The following is an 18429-nucleotide window of genomic DNA, read 5'->3' on the forward strand; positions in this document are numbered from 1 at the left end:
GTCACATACTTGTAGATGCCCTCATGTAATGCTTTATGTAGAATGCATGCTTTATGTGATGCTGTGTGTAGAATTCAGCCTGCTGAATACAGAGCGGAGTACCCTGAGAAAAAATGTGTTCTGGGTGGAGAAAGTCTGACACGCAGTTGGAATTAGTCTGAGTAAAGAATGAATCCTGGAGATTTTTACATGGTGGTTTACTTGGTATAATAAGATCCATAACAAACTATAAGTTACTTTTATTTGAAAACTTTACAGAAGTGTCTGGACTTTTTATTAGCAGGTTTAAAAGAATTAATCCTCCATTTTTAGAAGTGAATTAACTGAAGATTGTATGTGCCATTATAATTCCCTGCAGGACCACCATAGCATTGTGTGAAGCCATGCACAGCATATGCAGAAATTTTCACCAGATGTCTGCTCAAGAGCGTGTCTTTGACTTAGAAGGAGATAGTAATTTGTGACAGACTGTTCAGTTTGTGTTTGGGTGGTGGAGCAAAAGGAGGAGAGAATGAACTTGAATGGTATATTGCACTGCACAGTAAAATAGCATGTGGGAGGAAAATGAATGACGTTTTTCTTATTAGCATATCTGTTCTGTGGGTCTGTCTGTGAGCAGGGTTGGAAGTTGTAACATCGTTACCATCTGAAAGAGAAATCTTATTTTTGAGCCTCCAGGCAGAAGCAGCAACTGCACTAAATTCCAGTTTCTGCATGGACTGCTGTTGCAAGTGCTTATGAGGCTAGAATTCAGGGTCTTTCATTTTAAACTTTTGGGGTTTTTTTCCTTTACATGTATGTGTCTGTGTTGTAGGGAGGATGAATCTAGGTCTGTGAAACGGGCAGGTTCTTGTCAGAGGTCTTGTGGTTACGGTTTAGGCAAGTTGTAGCTGATGGAAGGCCAGCCTGAAGGGGTCACAGTAGCACGGAGTGTTCTGTCACAGTGTGGAAAGCTTCACCTTTCTTCAGCGGTAACATTGCTTCTTCCTTTCCACTATTCTAAGCCGCAACTTCCTTTCAGCAATCCTGATGCTGTAAAGTACAGGGAATACCGTCTGCAAATACTAGCAGTGTATGTCACCATTTGAATGCTTTCTTCAGACTGAGCAAAGAAACCCAGCCTCTCAACTCTGTATCGTTGAAAGGTAACGGCAGGAGCTTAGAAAAATGGGTGCCCAGGAACCCTTATGTTTCCGTTCGGGTTGCGTGTGGATGTGGCTGGGGAGTCTTGGCTGTCTGCGGCTTCGTCCCGGGGCTCAGCGTGGTACGGAGCAGGCGCCTGTGCAGAAATGAGCAACTGTCCTCTGCTCGGGTCACACGGTCTGTCTCGGGAAAGGCTTGATAGGTGCCATTGGGCTCTTACACAATATCCATTCTAGGGGAAAAAAAAAAAGAGTTTTAGATTGTCCATCGTACTCAGATGATCTTTCCACATCCTTCAAAATTTACTTTTTTCCTGTGGGTTCACAAAAGAATCTGTTTGAAATAACGCCATCTGAGATTGTTTGATTATTTCATTCCTTCAGGCTTGTAGGAGAGGTTTCTGGATGGTACAAAACAGGATGCTTTGAGTATTTCCCCATTAGTGAAAGCTAACTTTATCAGTAAAAACCCCAAACCGTAACAAATACCTTCCTGCTATCAACACTGAAAGTAGTTTTCATCCTTAATAGCTAGAGTGTGCTTGTAAGTAGACAGTTAATATAAAAGAAATGTAAGGAGACATCACCAACTGAAGAATATCAGGATAGGGTCTGCTGGTTTTATAGCAAAGTCAAAGCAAAATGAAAGATCTCGTTTATATTTAGCCCAGGTGAATACTTGGTCGACAACACGCAGAAAGAGAACCGTGTAAATAACGTGCATCTTTGCTGCTAGTTTTAAGTTACAGATCTGTTGGGCATCCGAAAATAGTTGCTTGTTGGAAGTTGTTGTGGTGGGTAACAAAAGACTGTGAAGTGATGTAGAAGGAACATTACTGAAATGATTGTAAACGAAGAAACTTATACAGTCTGGACCCATTAAACTATTTTCGCAGTTATCTCTGTAAAGCTTTTTGCAATCATCTACCTATAAAAAAACTAGAGGATTTTGTTGTCAGTTGAGAGTATCTGGAAGTTATTCTGAAAACAATACAGAGTAGCAAGATGAAAAATTCTTTATTTCTCTGATTTTTTTTTTTTTTTGTAGGAAGAAAAATAACACTACTTTAAATCAAGTACGGCTGAATTTCTTGGGATTAAATTTTGAACTGATTGAGCAATACTTCACATTTCAATTACTTTGCAGTTCATAATTTAAACGAAAGATGGCATAATAGCCAAGCTGGTGATCCAATCAAGTAAACGTATAAGGTTTCTAATGCTTCTTTTTGAGCTCATTGTCTTCATTTTTCTTCTGTCTCTAGGAAGACAAGTCTTCTCCTACACTTAAATAGCATTTTTGTTTAGTTGATAACGAAATATAGAAATGCTTATGCTGCGCTGTTCCCCCTTTTTTTAGTGGGGTTACAAACAGGAATAACCATGGCGTTACACGTCTACATGGACAGCACGGTGTTCGCGGAATCGCCGCAGGTTTAAGCGCGCCCTTGCGCTGTGGTACACTTGCGTGCTCCTCGGGTCGTGAAGCGAGCGGGTCAGCCGTCAGGCTGCTGGCTCTGTAGGTTCTTTTTGTGTTACAGCCTTCGGGCCCAAAGCAATAGTCTGCTCACGCAGAGTGTAACGGGGTGTTTTGGTAGCGTGAAGTATTGGAAATGTGTCGTTGAGTTACAGGCACGGAGGACAGAGGCCTGGTCCCTGTGCATGGCTGCTGGGTGACGTTCTCAAGCGCTGCTGAGGAACCCAGAGGGGTTAGGCTGTTTTGCGTGTAGGCCACGGTGGCTGACATTTCGCTCAGGCTCAGGATTCCACCAAAAGTAGAATCACAGAATCACAGAATAGTAGGGGTTGGAAGGGACCTCTGTGGGTCATCTAGTCCAACCCCCCTGCCGAAGCAGGGTCACCTACAGCAAGCTGCACAGGACCTTATCGTTGTGTTCGTTCTAGAACAAAGTATTTGCAATATCTGAAAACAGCTTTGCCAACAAAGCGTTAGATTGTGCCACCCCGTTGGTTTCACCGTTTTGGTCGCCCTGACAGTGTGCTGTGGTCTCCTGTCAATGTGCAGAGTGGGTTCTGCACCTTAAGCTTAGCTTTAGATTTGATTTAGGGTAGGAGCTGAAATCTGCAGCCCGCACAATATTGTTCATACTAGAAGCCTTCTGAGGACTCCAGGTGACTTCTAGTCTATGAAATAGCCTATTTCATCTTCATCGGTACTTCCAGCACCTGTCAAGCGCAGTAGATGGGAAAGCCAGAGTCAGGTTTCCATAGAACAACACTGGCTGGGACTGCGTTGCGTCCGTCTTCTCTTCCCCCGCCGTGTCTGTGGTGGCTGACACCAGCTGCGTGTAACTGGCCGTGCTCTGCCCTCAGTTACCACTGCGCAATCCCACCAACAAAACAAAGTGTTGTGATGTAGGTGTCTGGGTTCTTGACAAACAGAGCTTTGGGCACACCAAGATAAATTCTACGCTAGAGAAGGAGGAGATCTCTCTAGTTGGTTGACATGAAAGGGTACAAACTGATTAAATTGCCAGTGTTCTTGCAATCCTATGTGTGCTGAGCTGGGGAGGGGGAGAAATTGGAGCCCCTTTGAGTCCAGAGTATGTTTCCTCTGTATTAATGAGGATAAGTAATGTTGATATAAACTGGTTCACTGAATAATCTTGTGGTGGGTGCCAAAGATCACCCGTTTACAACATGTTCTTCATCTCTGTCATTCCCTCAGGGTCATTTTTATTTGCGAAGTTACTGCCATTTGTAGCATGGGCACCTGGATTAAAGAGGGGAAAGGAGATTTTATGGTGGTAAAGGAAGTGAGTTTCTATTTGAAATTACTTCCTGTTTCTAATGGCCAGATTGGTTAGCAGCTTTCCCTAAGACACAGAATCACAGAATCACAGAATAGTAGGGGTTGGAAGGGACCTCTGTGGGTCATCTAGTCCAACCCCCCTGCCGAAGCAGGGTCACCTACAGTAGGCTGCACAGGATCTTGTCCAGGCGGGTCTTGAATATCTCCAGAGAAGGAGACTCCTTGCAGGTTCACCATTTGCATTTGAAAGGGTACCTGCCCTTAACTGTACCATGTAATTAATCAGCATAACGGATTTCCATTTTCTTTTTGTTTAAGATTTAGATGAGACTTAATTTCTTAAATGTTTTGTGTGACAGGGCAAGAAGTCAATCACAAGTTGAAAGTGCCTTCAGTCATGCAGTTTATTGCAAAGTAACCTTTTTGTTATGGGTGACAAAAAGGTGATTTCTTTTGCTATTTTTGCCTCTTGAAGGCAGTGATTGAAAATGCACTTCAGTTTATGGTGTAAGTCCCTTATTGCTCCCCTTGTGGGGCGAGTGGTGGCTGGTGTTGTGTGGAAATTTGCCTCCCAAGAGATGGAGGGCTGCTGGAAGGAAGATGGGTTGTGGGCAGGCTGCCCTGACTGGCACGCGGTGGGGTGTGCTGGTCGGTGAAACGATTCTGCTCTCCCCTTAGCTACTACGGGCTTGTTTCATGCAGAGTGAGGGGGGCATCACTTTTTTTTTTTCTGTTTTATCTAGATTCAAAACAAGGACTGCAGTAAGCAGTAATTTTAAAACTTAACACCCTGATATCTTCCCACTGTCTCTTTAGTCGGTGTGCAGTTGTGCCAAAAGACAACCCTTGTGCAAGACATAAACTTCAGGAGTTACACATTTCCAGAAGGAAATAAAATATATCCTGTTCATCTGTGAAGAAATGTGTACTGTCCGTGGTCAGGTGCAAATTGTTCCTTCTGTTGGTATTTTGCTAATGGTTCCTTACAGAGGTTGAAGGCAAATCTCGTACAAGCTTTTTAAGTAGAGTCCTGTGTCACAGGGGCTGCTTTCCGGGCGTTCCCTGTGCGTCTCACATGGGGACACGCGTTTCTTCTTGCACTGAACATGTTAACAGCTGTAATGAGTTTTCTGCACTGAAGAGCTTCCGGGAGGAATTTTCCTGGTCCTTTTTTACCTTAGCATATCTGTATAGGTCAGTGTTACAAAGAGGGTAACGTGAAGGCAAGCTTTCATCCGTACACTGGTCGCTGCGTGTCTGTGTGCTGCAATGGGACGCTCAGCGTGACAGGCGAAGGGACAGTATTACAGAGAAATCTGTGAGTGAACGTAATGGAACAAATACTTAGCTCTCCTCATGCTTGAATTGATCACTCTGTAGTAATAAATAACCTACCTCTAAATCCCTGAGGCATTGCATGTAAAATCCGGTACTGTCATTTAGATTTGGTATTTTCTGATTATTTCTTCCGTTTTGCTTAATAATGCCTAGAAAGCTAACGTAACATTGCCCTACTCTTGCACACCTTGCCTCTTTGTCGCCAAGTTTAGAGAGAGGTGTCCAGTAGGTGTATGCTCAGGTATATGAACCGGGGGCTGCGCGGCGGCGGTCAGCAGGACAGCGAGCACAAGCTGCTGTGCCTTGGCTCGGCTCCGCTCTGCTCACAGCTCGGCAGGGCTGGCGCTGAGCACGGGGGAGCGGGTGCCATCTCCCCACCAAAGTGGCCAGTGCTGCCCGGCATTTTTTCTGAGAAGTCGTCATATTCCATGGAGACGATACCAAAACCTGCAGCGCTGTCCTCCAGGCTCCAGTGCAGGAAACTGCGGAACAAAAATATTATTTTTTTTTTAATGCTCTTTGTTCCGTGTTAGTGTGGAGCGTTTCTCTGAGGCGTGTGTTTATTGGTTCAGCTTCTGTTTTGCTTTACTTTATATCTGTCTGATAACACCATTCCAAGTTTCTATTAGCTATAAAGGTTACCACGGAAAAAGTCAATATTTGTTTGCGTAATTTATGCTAGGATTGAGTTTTTATGGTTACTGAATCTAGTTCATGGACTGAAGTCAATTAGTGGAGGCTCAGCCTTCGTTACCACGCACAGCGGAATTGTCAGTGCCACAGCTGTTCCCCACATTATGTGTATATATAGGGTGGCCTGAGTACAGTGACTCATTTTGCTGTGTGATCATTGCTGGGGAATGTGGTTTTATTGTTTTGTTTTTCCTGCGTGATCACCCTTTGCATTATACATAAAACCGTAGCTGAGCTCTGTGGAAAGGCTCTGTAAATATTTCTGCGTTTGAATCAAGGCTTCTGTCGGAGTGATACAGTGCATCTCTGTGCTGACGGATTTGACAAAATGAGAATGTAGATAAATGGCATTCCTGAATTAGAAATGGCTGTATTGCACAGTCATGCACTAGTACAGAAGCCATGAAAATATTTACATAAAATACCTTTAAATCTAACTGTATTAGGTCAATAATAAGACCTTTCTTATAACCTTCTTCTTACTCATTTGTTTAAATGAAAAACAATGAAAAAGTGATTTCTTTACCTTGACATTGGATTTCAGTCAATTTTTTTTATTTAAATATGGGACATTGCAATGATGCTTGTCATTTTAGTAACAGTTTAAACTTCATTGCTATCAAAATAAACAACTGTAACACAATCTGAGCTTCAAGTGGAAAAATTTCTGGGTTTAGAATGGTGCTTGCAGAAACAGAAGTCATGGAAGATAATATGCTTCTACGTGGTGTGCACTGTACGCTTCATTTCTCAGTGTAGCACATTATACTGAGCCAGATGTCACAAATGCTGATAGACAGTTCTATACAGAACATAAATTAGCAACATTCAGATATTTACTTGAATATCGACTAGTAATTACTCTCATAAGTTTTCAGTCACTATTTATGGGTTTTGTAATTCTTTCACATTTCTGTTCAAACACAATTCTGCATTTTCCAGAATTAGAAAACATTAGTAGAGCCATGTTAAAATCAGTCATATATTTTTCTGCCTGACTTTAGCATGTGCACAAAACCCAGCGTGCACACACAAGCTCACTTGTCTTACTAAATCTGTGAATTGGTCAGACAGAAAAAAAAAGCCAAAACATTAAATACCAGGCAAACAGAGCTATGCTTTTCTTGGGGATTGAGAGCTTTTGAGATGTTGATGACGTGAAGCATAACTGAGCATTGTTAATCTCAGCTGTCTGTTAATCCCATAGAAATGCTTTTTACAGAAAGTACATTATTGCTGCCATAAAATGAAAGCAGAAAAAAAGAGGAGGCTGTGGGGAGCCTTGTGGTATAGCGTATTTTTAAAGGATGGCTCAGCTGTGTTTTGTTTACACATGATGTTTCAAGAGCATTAACATACTGTGTATTAGCTACCTGCATTATATGTATCATCTCAATATTTGTGCTCTGCCCAACTTCATTTAAAGATAGTTTATTCAGTGACAAGTTTGCGAACTACTGCATAGGCGATCTATGGAGCTTTGTATCATCTGGTGTCAGTGGATTTTTCGTGCGGCTTTTTAGCAGTGGTACTTTGTAATATTAAAAGGTTCCAAATCATAATCATCTTTCTGTTCTCATCCCATTTGGAGACAATACCTAGAGGTAAAGAACAAAAGGGGACATTCACATTGCTTTTCTCTTGTGCCTTCAGTACATACTCAGTGGGTCTTACTGATAACCATTGCCACTCAGTGGGAAATTTTGATAGATGTCTCTGCCCTATGTAAGGTGAAACATCCCAAACTGGCCTGCCAAAACCCACTTTGTTTTAAATCTGTTCATGCCTATCACACCAGCATGACCACACGCACCTGCAAGGCTTCTTTCTGTGGCAGTACTAGCTTAATCTGACCACAGATCTGCACTGTTACTCTAATAAAGGAGAATTACTTTGCTTTTTCAGTCCTTTACTATGACTAAGGAACAGTCTGAAAGGGGGAGCTCGTGGCTTCAGCTTTCTCTCTGTGAGGCCTGCTGTTTTAGAGCACCAGGTTATATTCCTTACATCCTGAGTTTCACGATCTTGGGCCGCGTGGACTCGGTGCCCACCAACCCTCTCGGCAGTGGCACCGAACACGCAGCCAGCGAAATGCTGGCAGCCAGTGACTTGGTGTTGCAAATGCTTAGGGGTGCTGTAAGCTGTGGGAACTCTGGAGAGAGAGAGAGAGAACGTGGTGCTCCAGGTGAGGACAACGAAGGGGCCACTCTTGTACAGATTTCAGTCTTGAGAGACAAAGGACTATTATATGTAGAATGGTATCATTAAACTTGTAATTGCAGTCACCTTGTATTCACGGTACAGAGTCTTGCCTTTATTGCCCCTAGGAATGCAGATTAAAGGTTTCCCTTTCCCTTTTACTCTGTTTTGATGTACGATTTCTGGCAGTAATACAGTGGCCTTCGTGGCTTACAGATAAACTTCTTTCTAAAGGGGCTTTCTGGCGCCTTGTCAGCTTCTGTGCTTTCTCTGGGGGGATTTCCAAGCATCCACTATCCTTCTGTCCATGGATTTGTGAGAGTAAAGTGTTTTTTCTCTTGAAGAACCTCCACTCAGTGCTGATTGACCGAGACTGCAGCTTCTGCTTCTCCGGTATAGTTTCACTGCTGGGGTAAGTCACGGCAACATTGATGACTGCTGAAAGCCTCCTGCTGAATTTTTTTTGAAAGGGAGGTTGCGTGGCCTTTGCAGAAGAAAAAGTTCCACGTGCCTATGGATGTGTCAAGAGAAATTTTAAATATCTTGACAGTCTTATAATGAAATGTAGTTGTCTAGTAACTGACAAATTTTGTGGAAAACCAAAACTGTGTCTTGCTGTGAGTGGCACTGTGGGGAGCAGAGGTAGAACCAGAGAGGATGAAAACATCACCTCAGAAGCAGCGTGACCAGTGTTCTAGCATCCTCTGAGAGAAATACCTAAATACTGTACGAAATAAAAGCTCAGCCTAATGTTGTTTTTTCCAGTGTTGTTCCCATGGATGTAAATAGTCAGTCAGTGTTGTAGTGTACCTAATAATACGGTTTACAATAGCTCCCCACATAAGTGAGGGTTTGTAGGATCAACTGCTGACTTTGGGGGACAAAACCAGGTCGGAGTATTGACAGCAGCCAGCTTTGAGTCAGGAATCCTTGGTCTAATGGTTAGACTGCGATCTAATCCTCTCTGTGCCTTGCTTTTCTCGTTGCTGAGATTTTGTGTACGTATTTTACGACTTGCTATAGTTTACAGGGTTGTCTAGTTTGCATACTTCCACGCTGGATAGATCAGTGTATCGGCATTTTGAAGCATTGTTTTCATTGTGGAATTTCCTTTTTTGTTCAAAAATCAGGCCCCTTACCAAATCTTCCAGCCAGGGCTAAGGAGAGGGTTTGCTGCAGAGTGCAGCCTTTCCCTGGCAGGGTTTATTCTGAGGGGCTAATGACAGACCCTTTTCTTTTCTCCCTCTATAAAGCTAAGTGTGTTGCTTTGTGGGAAGGGGTAAAGAAGCAGAATGTGTAGATCTGTTTCATTTTTAGTTCTCCCACTGATCTGCAAGGTGACTGTGAAAAGTTCTTCTAATTTTCCACTGCTGGGGTTTACACTCTCTGTGCTTCGATACTCCCATCCTCACATAGGGATGATGCTATATTATGTTCTGTAAAGGTGAGGCGTTTTGAGATAGGTAGTTCAAAAGCACAGTTTTGAGTATAGAAACCCTTGCAGTCAGCAAAGATTTCCTTTGCCTTAAAAAGGCTTTGGAGCTGTCCTTAGAAGAGCAAAGTGACTACAAAGATTCGTTGTTTTGCCTGCTGCATAGCAACCGACAATATAAAGCCTTTTCCCAGATGTGTTTATTTAAAGGCTTTATAAGTTCAGCTTAAAAAAGGAACTGAAGTTGTAGCTATTGTTTTAGTTCCAGTTTTTGTGTACTGTCATTATAAAAATAAGTGAACTAGTATGCAGCCATAGGAAATGAAGAAATGTGTATGAGAGAAGAAATCCATTTTGGGGGGACACAAAACTGAGAGAACTACGGTAACATGCTAGCTTTTAAAGAATTACCTGGCGTGTTTGAGAATTCTTATGTAATTCCAGGTCATGTGGGAAAATTGTCATAACACACTATGTCTTGTACAGTTAGAGAATCAGTTACTGTTTGTTGGTAACTCTCATCATGCACCAAAAGAGAAAACTGTGAAAGAGCATTGTGCTATATGTCCTTGAAGCTGGTATATCCCAGGGTTTTTTTAAAGAACACTTAGTTTTCAGTAGGTGTAGAGAAGCATGGGTAGAGGGAGAGCATGAGAAGCAGAGAATTCATCACAGGAGGGAGGAGGTGGAGGATCTATATGAGTTAGCGTATTTTTTTTTTTCAAGGGATGAATTGGGTTAATATCCCCCCAAAGCCCCCTGTGAGAGGACTAACATCGATTTTGACCTGTGCATGCATTTTATCGTACAGTGCTGCATGGCTGTATTTATACTCTGCAGGAGGAAAACTGCTCCTTAGTAGTTTCTTCCTCTTTTTTTCCTGGGAAACCCTTTGATTTTCTTCAAGCAAAATGAAAGACAAATGCCTGTTTCAGCCTTTTAGATCTTGCAAATAATGGTGTATTAAATGTGATTAAGTTGGGAATTACCCTTAAGCAGGGTCATAATTACTGTAGATTTAGATGGCATGTTACACAAATTGCTGTGTGCTCATAATTATAAATTGAGTTTGTTGCACTCTTGGGGTTTATAAACTTTATCTTAGCTATGAACACATTAAATAACAGTGATTTATGTCAGTTACTGGATAAACCAAAATTTCAATGTTGTGCTTAATGTAAGGTTTAATTATATTTCTGTATTAGAAATAAAATACGGTTAGCTTTAGCAAGGAAGATTGAATAGTATTGAATAGTATAACATTCACTACTGAGATATTGTTAAACAGGATAATGGTAACAAAATTGGAGCGGCCTTTGTAAGTGTGTCAGTAGTATTTACTGGTCACCCTGACTGCCAACTACAGTGGTGCGAAGTGAAGGAGCTAGCAACTGCAGCGAACGGGCCGGTGGTCAACAGTAAGCTCCTCCCGCGATCAGCTAGCGTGCTTGCTTCGGCATTATGTGCCTTGAACTTCTGGCCTGAGCTAGGGAGTGTGAGTTCACAGTTTGTGTTTACTTCTTGCACAGAGATTTCCTGATCTCCTTCTATGACCAGGTGACCCACCCAGGGATGAGGGAAAGGCTGCAGATGTTGTCTAGCTGGACTTTAGTAAGGCCTTTGACACTGTTCCCCACAGCATCCTCCTGGAGAAACTAGCTGCCCGTGGTTTGGATGGGTGTACTCTTCGCTGGGTAAAGAACTGGCTGAACGGCCCAGCCCAGAGAGTGGTGGTGACTGGAGTTAAATCCAGCTGGCGGCCGGTCACGAGTGGTGTTCCCCAGGGCTCAGTTTTGGGTCCAGTCTTGTTTGTCTGTATCAATGATCTGGATGAGGGGACTGAGTGCTCCCTCAGTAAGTTTGAAGATGACACGAAGCTGGGTGGGAGTGTTGATCTTGAGGGCAGGAAGGCTCTGCAGAGGGATCTGGACAGGCTGGGATCGATGGGCTGAGGCCAACTGTATGAGGTTCAACAAGGCCAAGGGCCGGGTCCTGCACTTGGGTCACAACAACCCCGTACAGCACTGCAGGCTTGGGGAGGAGTGGCTGGAAAGCTGCCCGGCAGAAAAGGACCTTGGGGTGTTGGTCGAAAGCCAGCTGACCATGAGCCAGCAGTGTGCCCAGGTGGCCAAGGAGGCCAACAGCATCCTGGCTTGGATCAGGAGCTGTGTGGCCAGCAGGAGGAGGGAGGTGGTGGTGCCCCTGTGCTCGGCACTGGTGAGGCCACACCTGGAGTACTGTGTTCAGCTTTGGGCCCCTCACTGCAAGAAGGACATTGAGGGGCTGGAGGTGTCCAGAGAAGGGCAACGAGGCTGATGAGGGGTCTGGAGAACAAGTCTGATGAGGAGCGGCTGAGGGAGATGGGGCTGTTCAGTCTGGAGAGGAGGAGGCTGAGGGGAGATCTTATCGCTCTCTACAACTCCCTGACAGGAGGGTGTAGTGAGGCAGGGGTTGGTCTCTTCTCCCAAGTAACCAGCGATAGGACAAGAGGCAATGGCCTCAGGTTGCTCTGGAGGGAGATGTAGATTGGCTATTAGGAACAATTTATTTACTGAAAGAGTGGTCAGGCGTTGGAACAGGCTGCCCAGGGCAGTGGTGGAGTCACTATCCTTGGAGGTGTTCAAAAAACATGTGGATGTGGCACTTCGGGTTACAGTTTAGTAGGCATGGTGGTCTTTTCCAACCTATGATTCTATGATTCCTAGTTCCTGGTTTTTTTCTTAAGCAAAGTTGATTGTATTTTAATGCAGTGAAGATAACTTTCTGTTGTACTGTTAGTTGTGCTCCAGCAAATTGCCAGGAATAAGGATACTAAGATATGAAAAATTACTTTCCTAGCTCCTTACCCTGTGCTACATATTTCTACAGTATCTTGGTGGCAGCTGTAACGCCATCTAGATGTCAAAATAGCAGTGGGAGAACAACAGGGCATTTACCCTCTGGATGTCCTATTGGTGCTGCCAAAGCCTCCAATACAAAGCACGGATAAAATAGTATAAAAGACACATTGGCTCTGCATTGTTAGAAGAGCCTCTCCTGCACCTGGCTTGCAAGGCCTGAAACACCACCTCTGTATGTTTGGCACACAGCATAAGCACTGCACCTGCGTAGTCAGCATAGCAAAAAGACCTAGCTATGTGCCACCAAAAAGTTGTCCTAAAAAGTCAAGCCTAGATGTCTATGAAAAATCACCACCGTTTACCCGAGTGACAATGGATTATGCACTGTGGATTATGGTTGCTGTTACCTGTGGGAAACTGGATTATGCACTATGGATTATGGTTCACTGAAGATAGTTTTGGAATGTTGAAACATAAACCAAAAAATCCCTCAAAAAATAATTGCATCAGGCTGCCTTGACATGGAAACCACAATGCCATCTGCGTAGTGCAGCAAGAATTTGTTTTTCTGTGTTTAATTTCCCGCGTTGGAATACATACGAGATCTTAAAGATGTGGATGATTTTGTCATTTAATCTCTACTATAGGTTTTAAAGACTCTTACTAAAACAAGAAGTGATTTAACAAAAACTTTGTAGCAGAAGGGTCGAAACAAAATTGAAAATTCGGGATTCTTGATGTTGGGGGTGGGAGAGAACCTGTAACATTTATCCACGTAGTATTTGAAATGGGATGTGTTTAGTAGTGCTTGGTGGTTGGCTTATCTAGTGCGTACGTTCATATCTGTCGAAGGAAGATTCTGTTTGAAGCAGGTTCAGAAAAGCCTATTCTTCAGAAAACTCTGTGGCTGCTTTTGAGGTCAGAGGCTCTCGGCCGCCCTTTCCGGTACATACACTCCTTCACAGCCCACGCTAAAACTGCCCTTGGTTTCTCCTCTGGAAACCAGTTTCCATTTAGCAGTTGACTTTTGTGGACAGCTTGTGTCTGCTTTGGATTTGCCTCTGCTGACAAGTAGAGATGAAGCTTGATGCAGGAGGGCATGGAGTCAGGAGCAGAAAAATGCGGGATTGTTGTCGTGCCTGTCTATCCCAGAACGTTAAAGACTTCTGTAGGGAAGAGGCTCTCTGGATAACCATCAGAGGCTGAAAGTCGGCACTGCGGTGTAAATAGTCTCTGGTTATAGACTTGCAGTGACATTACCATTGAAACAGCCAGTGTAGGTGTGTCCTTCCTTAACAAATTTAAGTTTCACTGAAAGCTGGTTAAGCCTAGATTTACTGGAATCCATGCCTAATGCTTCCTTAGGAAACTATGCAAAATGCACACTCGATCCAAATGTTTGACTGGGTTTAAGTAAAGTTGCTTTGATTCTTTTTATCTTCCAGAAAGATGTGATCTGCTCTCATGGTGTGTATTGTAAATAAGAGGTATGTTGTGTATACAGCACAAGGGCACAGCTGAGCCTTCCATTGTGCTCTTTCTTGTACGTGGTTTGTGTAAGCAACGTTTTTAGTTTCTGTCTAAACTTCTGAGTTTCTCCAAACTACAGAGAAGCACTACAGTGCTTCTTTTATGCGCTGGGATATTTCCATTCCTAAAAAGTATAGTGCAAATTGCTCTGTCCTTACACAAAACTGCAATAAATATTGTGCAAACGATTATGAATGAAGCCTTTAGTGTTAAAGTTACCAACTGCCCCCCCCAACCCCACCCTCCAAGAATGTTTTTGTAATGAGCTTCCCTTTCTCCAGTACCCTGGCATCTAACTGAAGACAAGGAGTGTCTGTGGTTAGACAGTTTGCCCAGCTTACACAGACATGATGCTTATTTTGATGAAGGGAAACTTAATTTGGAAAGCAAGTTGTTTTGACTGTTCCATGAAACAGGAAACCCCAAAGTTAAAACTTGTCTTGCTTTCTTGCGTTATTACAGGATATTAATCATGTGGGCCTTACTACTTTTTGAAACACTAGTTTCTTTGTACCTACAGGTACCACTGTTTGTCTACTGGTTTTATGGTGCCATTTCAGCTGGTCCTTTTGACCTGTGAAGCTAAAATTGCTGTAGGAGTAGTCTACCAAAGAAACTGTTACTTAGCAAGTACTCTTCAAAATTATTTGTGGTTTAAATCAGCAGAGGAGCTCAGACTGTATTTTGAACAGGAGCAGACGGCTGATAAGGTGATGTTCCCTGGCGACAAGCAGCTCTGGAACTGGCTGGCTCCTTAGTTCTTCAGCACTCGGATTAACCTTCCAGATATGCTCCAAACCCTTATCTTTCCTAGGCTTCAGGGGAGAAAGGCTAGGAAAACATCATGAAGCATAAGCATTTTTATTAAAATGTGTGTAAAATGTTATTGTTTGTGAGAAAATGATATAATTTCAATGTTCTCATTTGCAGGTATGTGGTTTCTACCTAAGAGGCGTATACATAAATTAAAGCACCTTCTACAGTAGTCTAGGAGATGAGATGGTTTTCATATATGAATTACTAAGTTACAAATAACTCTGTTTAGACTTGATTTCTTGCAATACTTTAATCACTGCATGGTGAATCTGCTTGAAAAAAATTAGGAAGGATTGTTATTCATGTGTCAAATACTGTGATGATGAAATGCAGTTGGTGGTTTTTTTTTAAATTTCCAGTGCGGGATTCCTGCTTGCCAGAACGAGCTTTACTGTTGAGCTGCCGTGTGTTTGGTGGAGGTGGAGGTTTCTTTCCATTCGCATTTACAAATGCTGTGAGAACACTGAGGACATGATACAGCAAAATCCACGAGCTTTCTAGGTCAGGCTTCGGTGGAACAGCGAAGAATAATAATTTAAATCTTTTTTGAATTACTCATTTTTATCCAAAATTCCGATAGGTATTTTTTTAATAATAAATCAGCCACTCTTTCCAAAATTGTTCTCCTGTCACCAGGCCTCCACAGCACTAAATGTATTATTGTGTTGCGTGCGTTTCCTTTCTGCGTGTTTCACAGCACTCGTTCACATTCTGCCTTGCAATCACGAACCTCAAACCACCCCATGCTAGTGTAAGGCATAAAAAAAAGTTTTATGGAAAGCGAATAGGATTGGGAATATTGTGCTAATGTTCAGAACGACGACAGGGAAGTGCAGCTGCTGTTGTTTTGAATGTGTGTGAGGTTGACAGAAGTGCTTCATTTCCTCACCTGGTTGTGTGCCTGGGAGAAAGGAGCTGGAATATTTGCCACCGGCACAGCTGCCGCCGTTGCCTCAAGTCAGGGTTTGTTTTTTGTTTTTTTTTAACAAGCTAAATTCTTTCTTCACGTTCTTATTCTGGCGCATCTGAAATATTTTTAGCTGTGCTATTCTGTGTTGCTCTTTCCGTGGACGTCTCTGGGAGTTTCAACGTGGCTGCCAGAAGCCTTCGACAAAACGCAGCCGCGCCCTTCGTCAGAGGGAGCTTTGTCTGCCTCCCTCAGATGCCTCCAGTGCCTATGTATGCTTTTGCCACTTAAAATAATTTAAATAATACTCTAATTTTGAGTTGGGCAGGGAGAACCGAAACCAGTCGGACGCTCCTTGACCGACACGTAAAAAAGACAATTCTGAATCTTGCCTTTCCTCTGGCAGGCTCCCGTTCTGAAACTTCACCCTTGCTGCCGAGGAGTTTTCCCCGGGAGAGCTCCGATCGCGGGTCCCGGAGCCGGGCGCCTTTACCTGTAATTAACAGCGTTCTGGTTTTAATTAGGCACGCGCGGCGCTCCGGAAGGGCCTCGGGCGGTAACAGACCGCTGCCGGGGGGACGATTGGGCCTGCTCCGGCGGGCACCGAACGGTGCCCGCCGGAGCAGGCCCAATCGTCCCCCCGGGCCCGGTGCGGGCCGTGAGGCGGCTGCCGTGAGGAGAGCGCTCGCGCGTCGGCCGTTGGCGCCTCGCGTTGCCGGGGTAACCGTCCCCGGCGCGTGCGCGCTGCCGTCCCGCCTCACCCCCCCCCCCCCCCCCCCCCCCCCCCCATCCCCTCCCGCCACCGGGCTGTGCGCGGCCGCTGAGGGGAGCGGGGGCGGCTATGGTGGCGGCGCGCAGCTCCCCGCCCGCGACTTCGGCCCGGCCATGTGGTGCCTGCACTGCAGCTCGGAGAGGACTCAGTCGCTGCTGGAGTTGGAGCTTGACAGCTGGTAAGCCCTGCCCGGGGTGGGGGGGGGGGGGTCGGGTCCCGTCCCGCCACACAAAGGGCTTCGCTCGGCGCGGCGGGAAGCCGGGGTTCTCCGAGGGGGCTGCTGTCGGGGCGCGATCGCCTCAGCGGCTGGGCGTGCGGGAAAACGCGTCTTTTCCCCGAGCTGGGTGTGAGCGCGGGGCATCCCCCGGCCGGCGCCCAGCAGCCCGGCTTCCCCGCCCCGCTGCGCGCTGGGCTCGGGCCCGGGGAGCGGGGAGCGGCTGGCGCCGGGCGAGCGGGCTCGGCGTGAGGCGGCGTTCGCGACCCGCGCGCTCAGCCGGAGGCTGTGAGGAGAAAAGTTCCCTTCAACGGCTTTTAAAGTACAGGTACTGAATAACCGATGGAAGAACAACAGAAAGCGGGCTTTGTCACGTTAATACGCACCGCCTCTGCTGTCGTGAGATCGTTGTTAACTGCTGAAACAACGGGAGCTACAAAACCGTAAGACAGAACTCTGTTACACGAGCCAGTTTTTGAAAACTGGATGTACAAACTAGCTTTTCTTATGCAGCGTTGTGTGCAGATTGTGAGAGGCTAAAATAGTTACCCTGGCAAGCACGCTTGCAAAATAAATTGACCTCCAAGGCATCGTGGAAGTTTGTTCCACCAAACAATTCGGTGGGCTTCTAAACTGATGAACTGTTAAAGAAATATTCCATTTAAATAAAGATAGGCAACGCCTTGAATTGGGTGTGTGCGTGTGTGGAAAAATATGAGAGGAGGAAGTGACTGGACTCCGTGTAACTGCATATGAATGCAGCAGTGTCTTTTCCAGAAAAGAAAGGAAAATGTTTTTTGATAAGGAAAAATGTTTTGTAATACGGTTTAGTCACCCATTTGATAATCCTCGAGCCCATTTTTACCCTTAAGGAAAATAATAAAGTTGAGCATCCAAATTTGCAGTGTGGAGCCGGTAAAGCTTCCATAAGTGACATTACATTTGCATGGCTTGCTGTAAAGCATAATTTGTAAATGTTGCTTTAGCGACAGGTCTGCCTGTATTCACACAGTTACGTTCTGCTATGCAGTCATTGTTTCAGAGTTTTTTCCTCCATTTGCACATTGCTATGCACTTCCTTTCCGTTAAACTTCATTATTCTGCCCGACGTGTTGAAAGAGAAATTGCTGACTGCTTAGTTTGGGTGGTTGTATTCTTTCACTGTGTCTGTGCGTGTGGCAGATATCCTTCATATAAACACAGAATTCATTACATCTGTCTAGTGCTTTAGGAGAACTCCAGCTGTGCTGAATAAAATGACCCACTTCCCATTTCACTGCTACTTTTGTACCAGATTTGTTTTGTTATTGTGATGTCCTGTTCTAGTTCCTGAAACTGCAGATATTGAGAGTACTGTTACATGGTAGTCAGCTGGGTTTTTTTTCCTCTTAGTTAAATGGGTGGTCAGTGTTTGGGTTTCATGTGTGAAGTCGGCTGCCATCATCCATTGTTTTCCCATTTCTACTAATCTGAAATAATTCATTATCATTAAAGATACTAACTGTAGTACAAGATCTGGAGCTAAGGAGTGAAAACTATAGAGCTCAGGATATCAACAGCATTTAGTTGTTTCTTTGCCCCTTTAGAAGCTCTGGGAATCCTGGTGCAGTTAATAAACAATTTGCAAATCAGTTTCTTGGAATAATTTGCAAGTTTCAGGTAAGGAAACCCCCAAGAACTCAGTTTCTCACCTGAAATGCACAAATACCAAGTTGAACAGTAACTGATTTGTTGTTCTTGTTACAAGTCTATATGAGAAGGTTGCTAGGAGTT

General features: G+C 44.3%; 1 protein-coding gene across 7 annotated transcripts in view; it reads left to right on the forward strand.

The window, feature by feature from the left end:
• The window catches only part of IQSEC1 (IQ motif and Sec7 domain ArfGEF 1), a 388154-nt gene that overhangs the window by 296561 nt on the left and 73164 nt on the right, over window positions 1-18429 (forward strand). Inside the window, exon 1 of one of the 7 annotated variants that reach the window (XM_075432769.1) lies at window positions 16468-16620. The exons of the other annotated variants lie outside the window; for them this stretch is intronic. Within the exon in view, the coding sequence (XP_075288884.1) occupies window positions 16556-16620 (65 nt within the window). The 5' untranslated portion in view covers window positions 16468-16555. Of the gene's footprint in view, window positions 1-16467; window positions 16621-18429 lie in introns of those variants that run through there. 7 annotated transcript variants of the gene reach the window in all.

This window comes from Opisthocomus hoazin, chromosome 11, assembly GCF_030867145.1.
Source record: "Opisthocomus hoazin isolate bOpiHoa1 chromosome 11, bOpiHoa1.hap1, whole genome shotgun sequence".
Classification (NCBI taxonomy): domain Eukaryota; kingdom Metazoa; phylum Chordata; class Aves; order Opisthocomiformes; family Opisthocomidae; genus Opisthocomus; species Opisthocomus hoazin.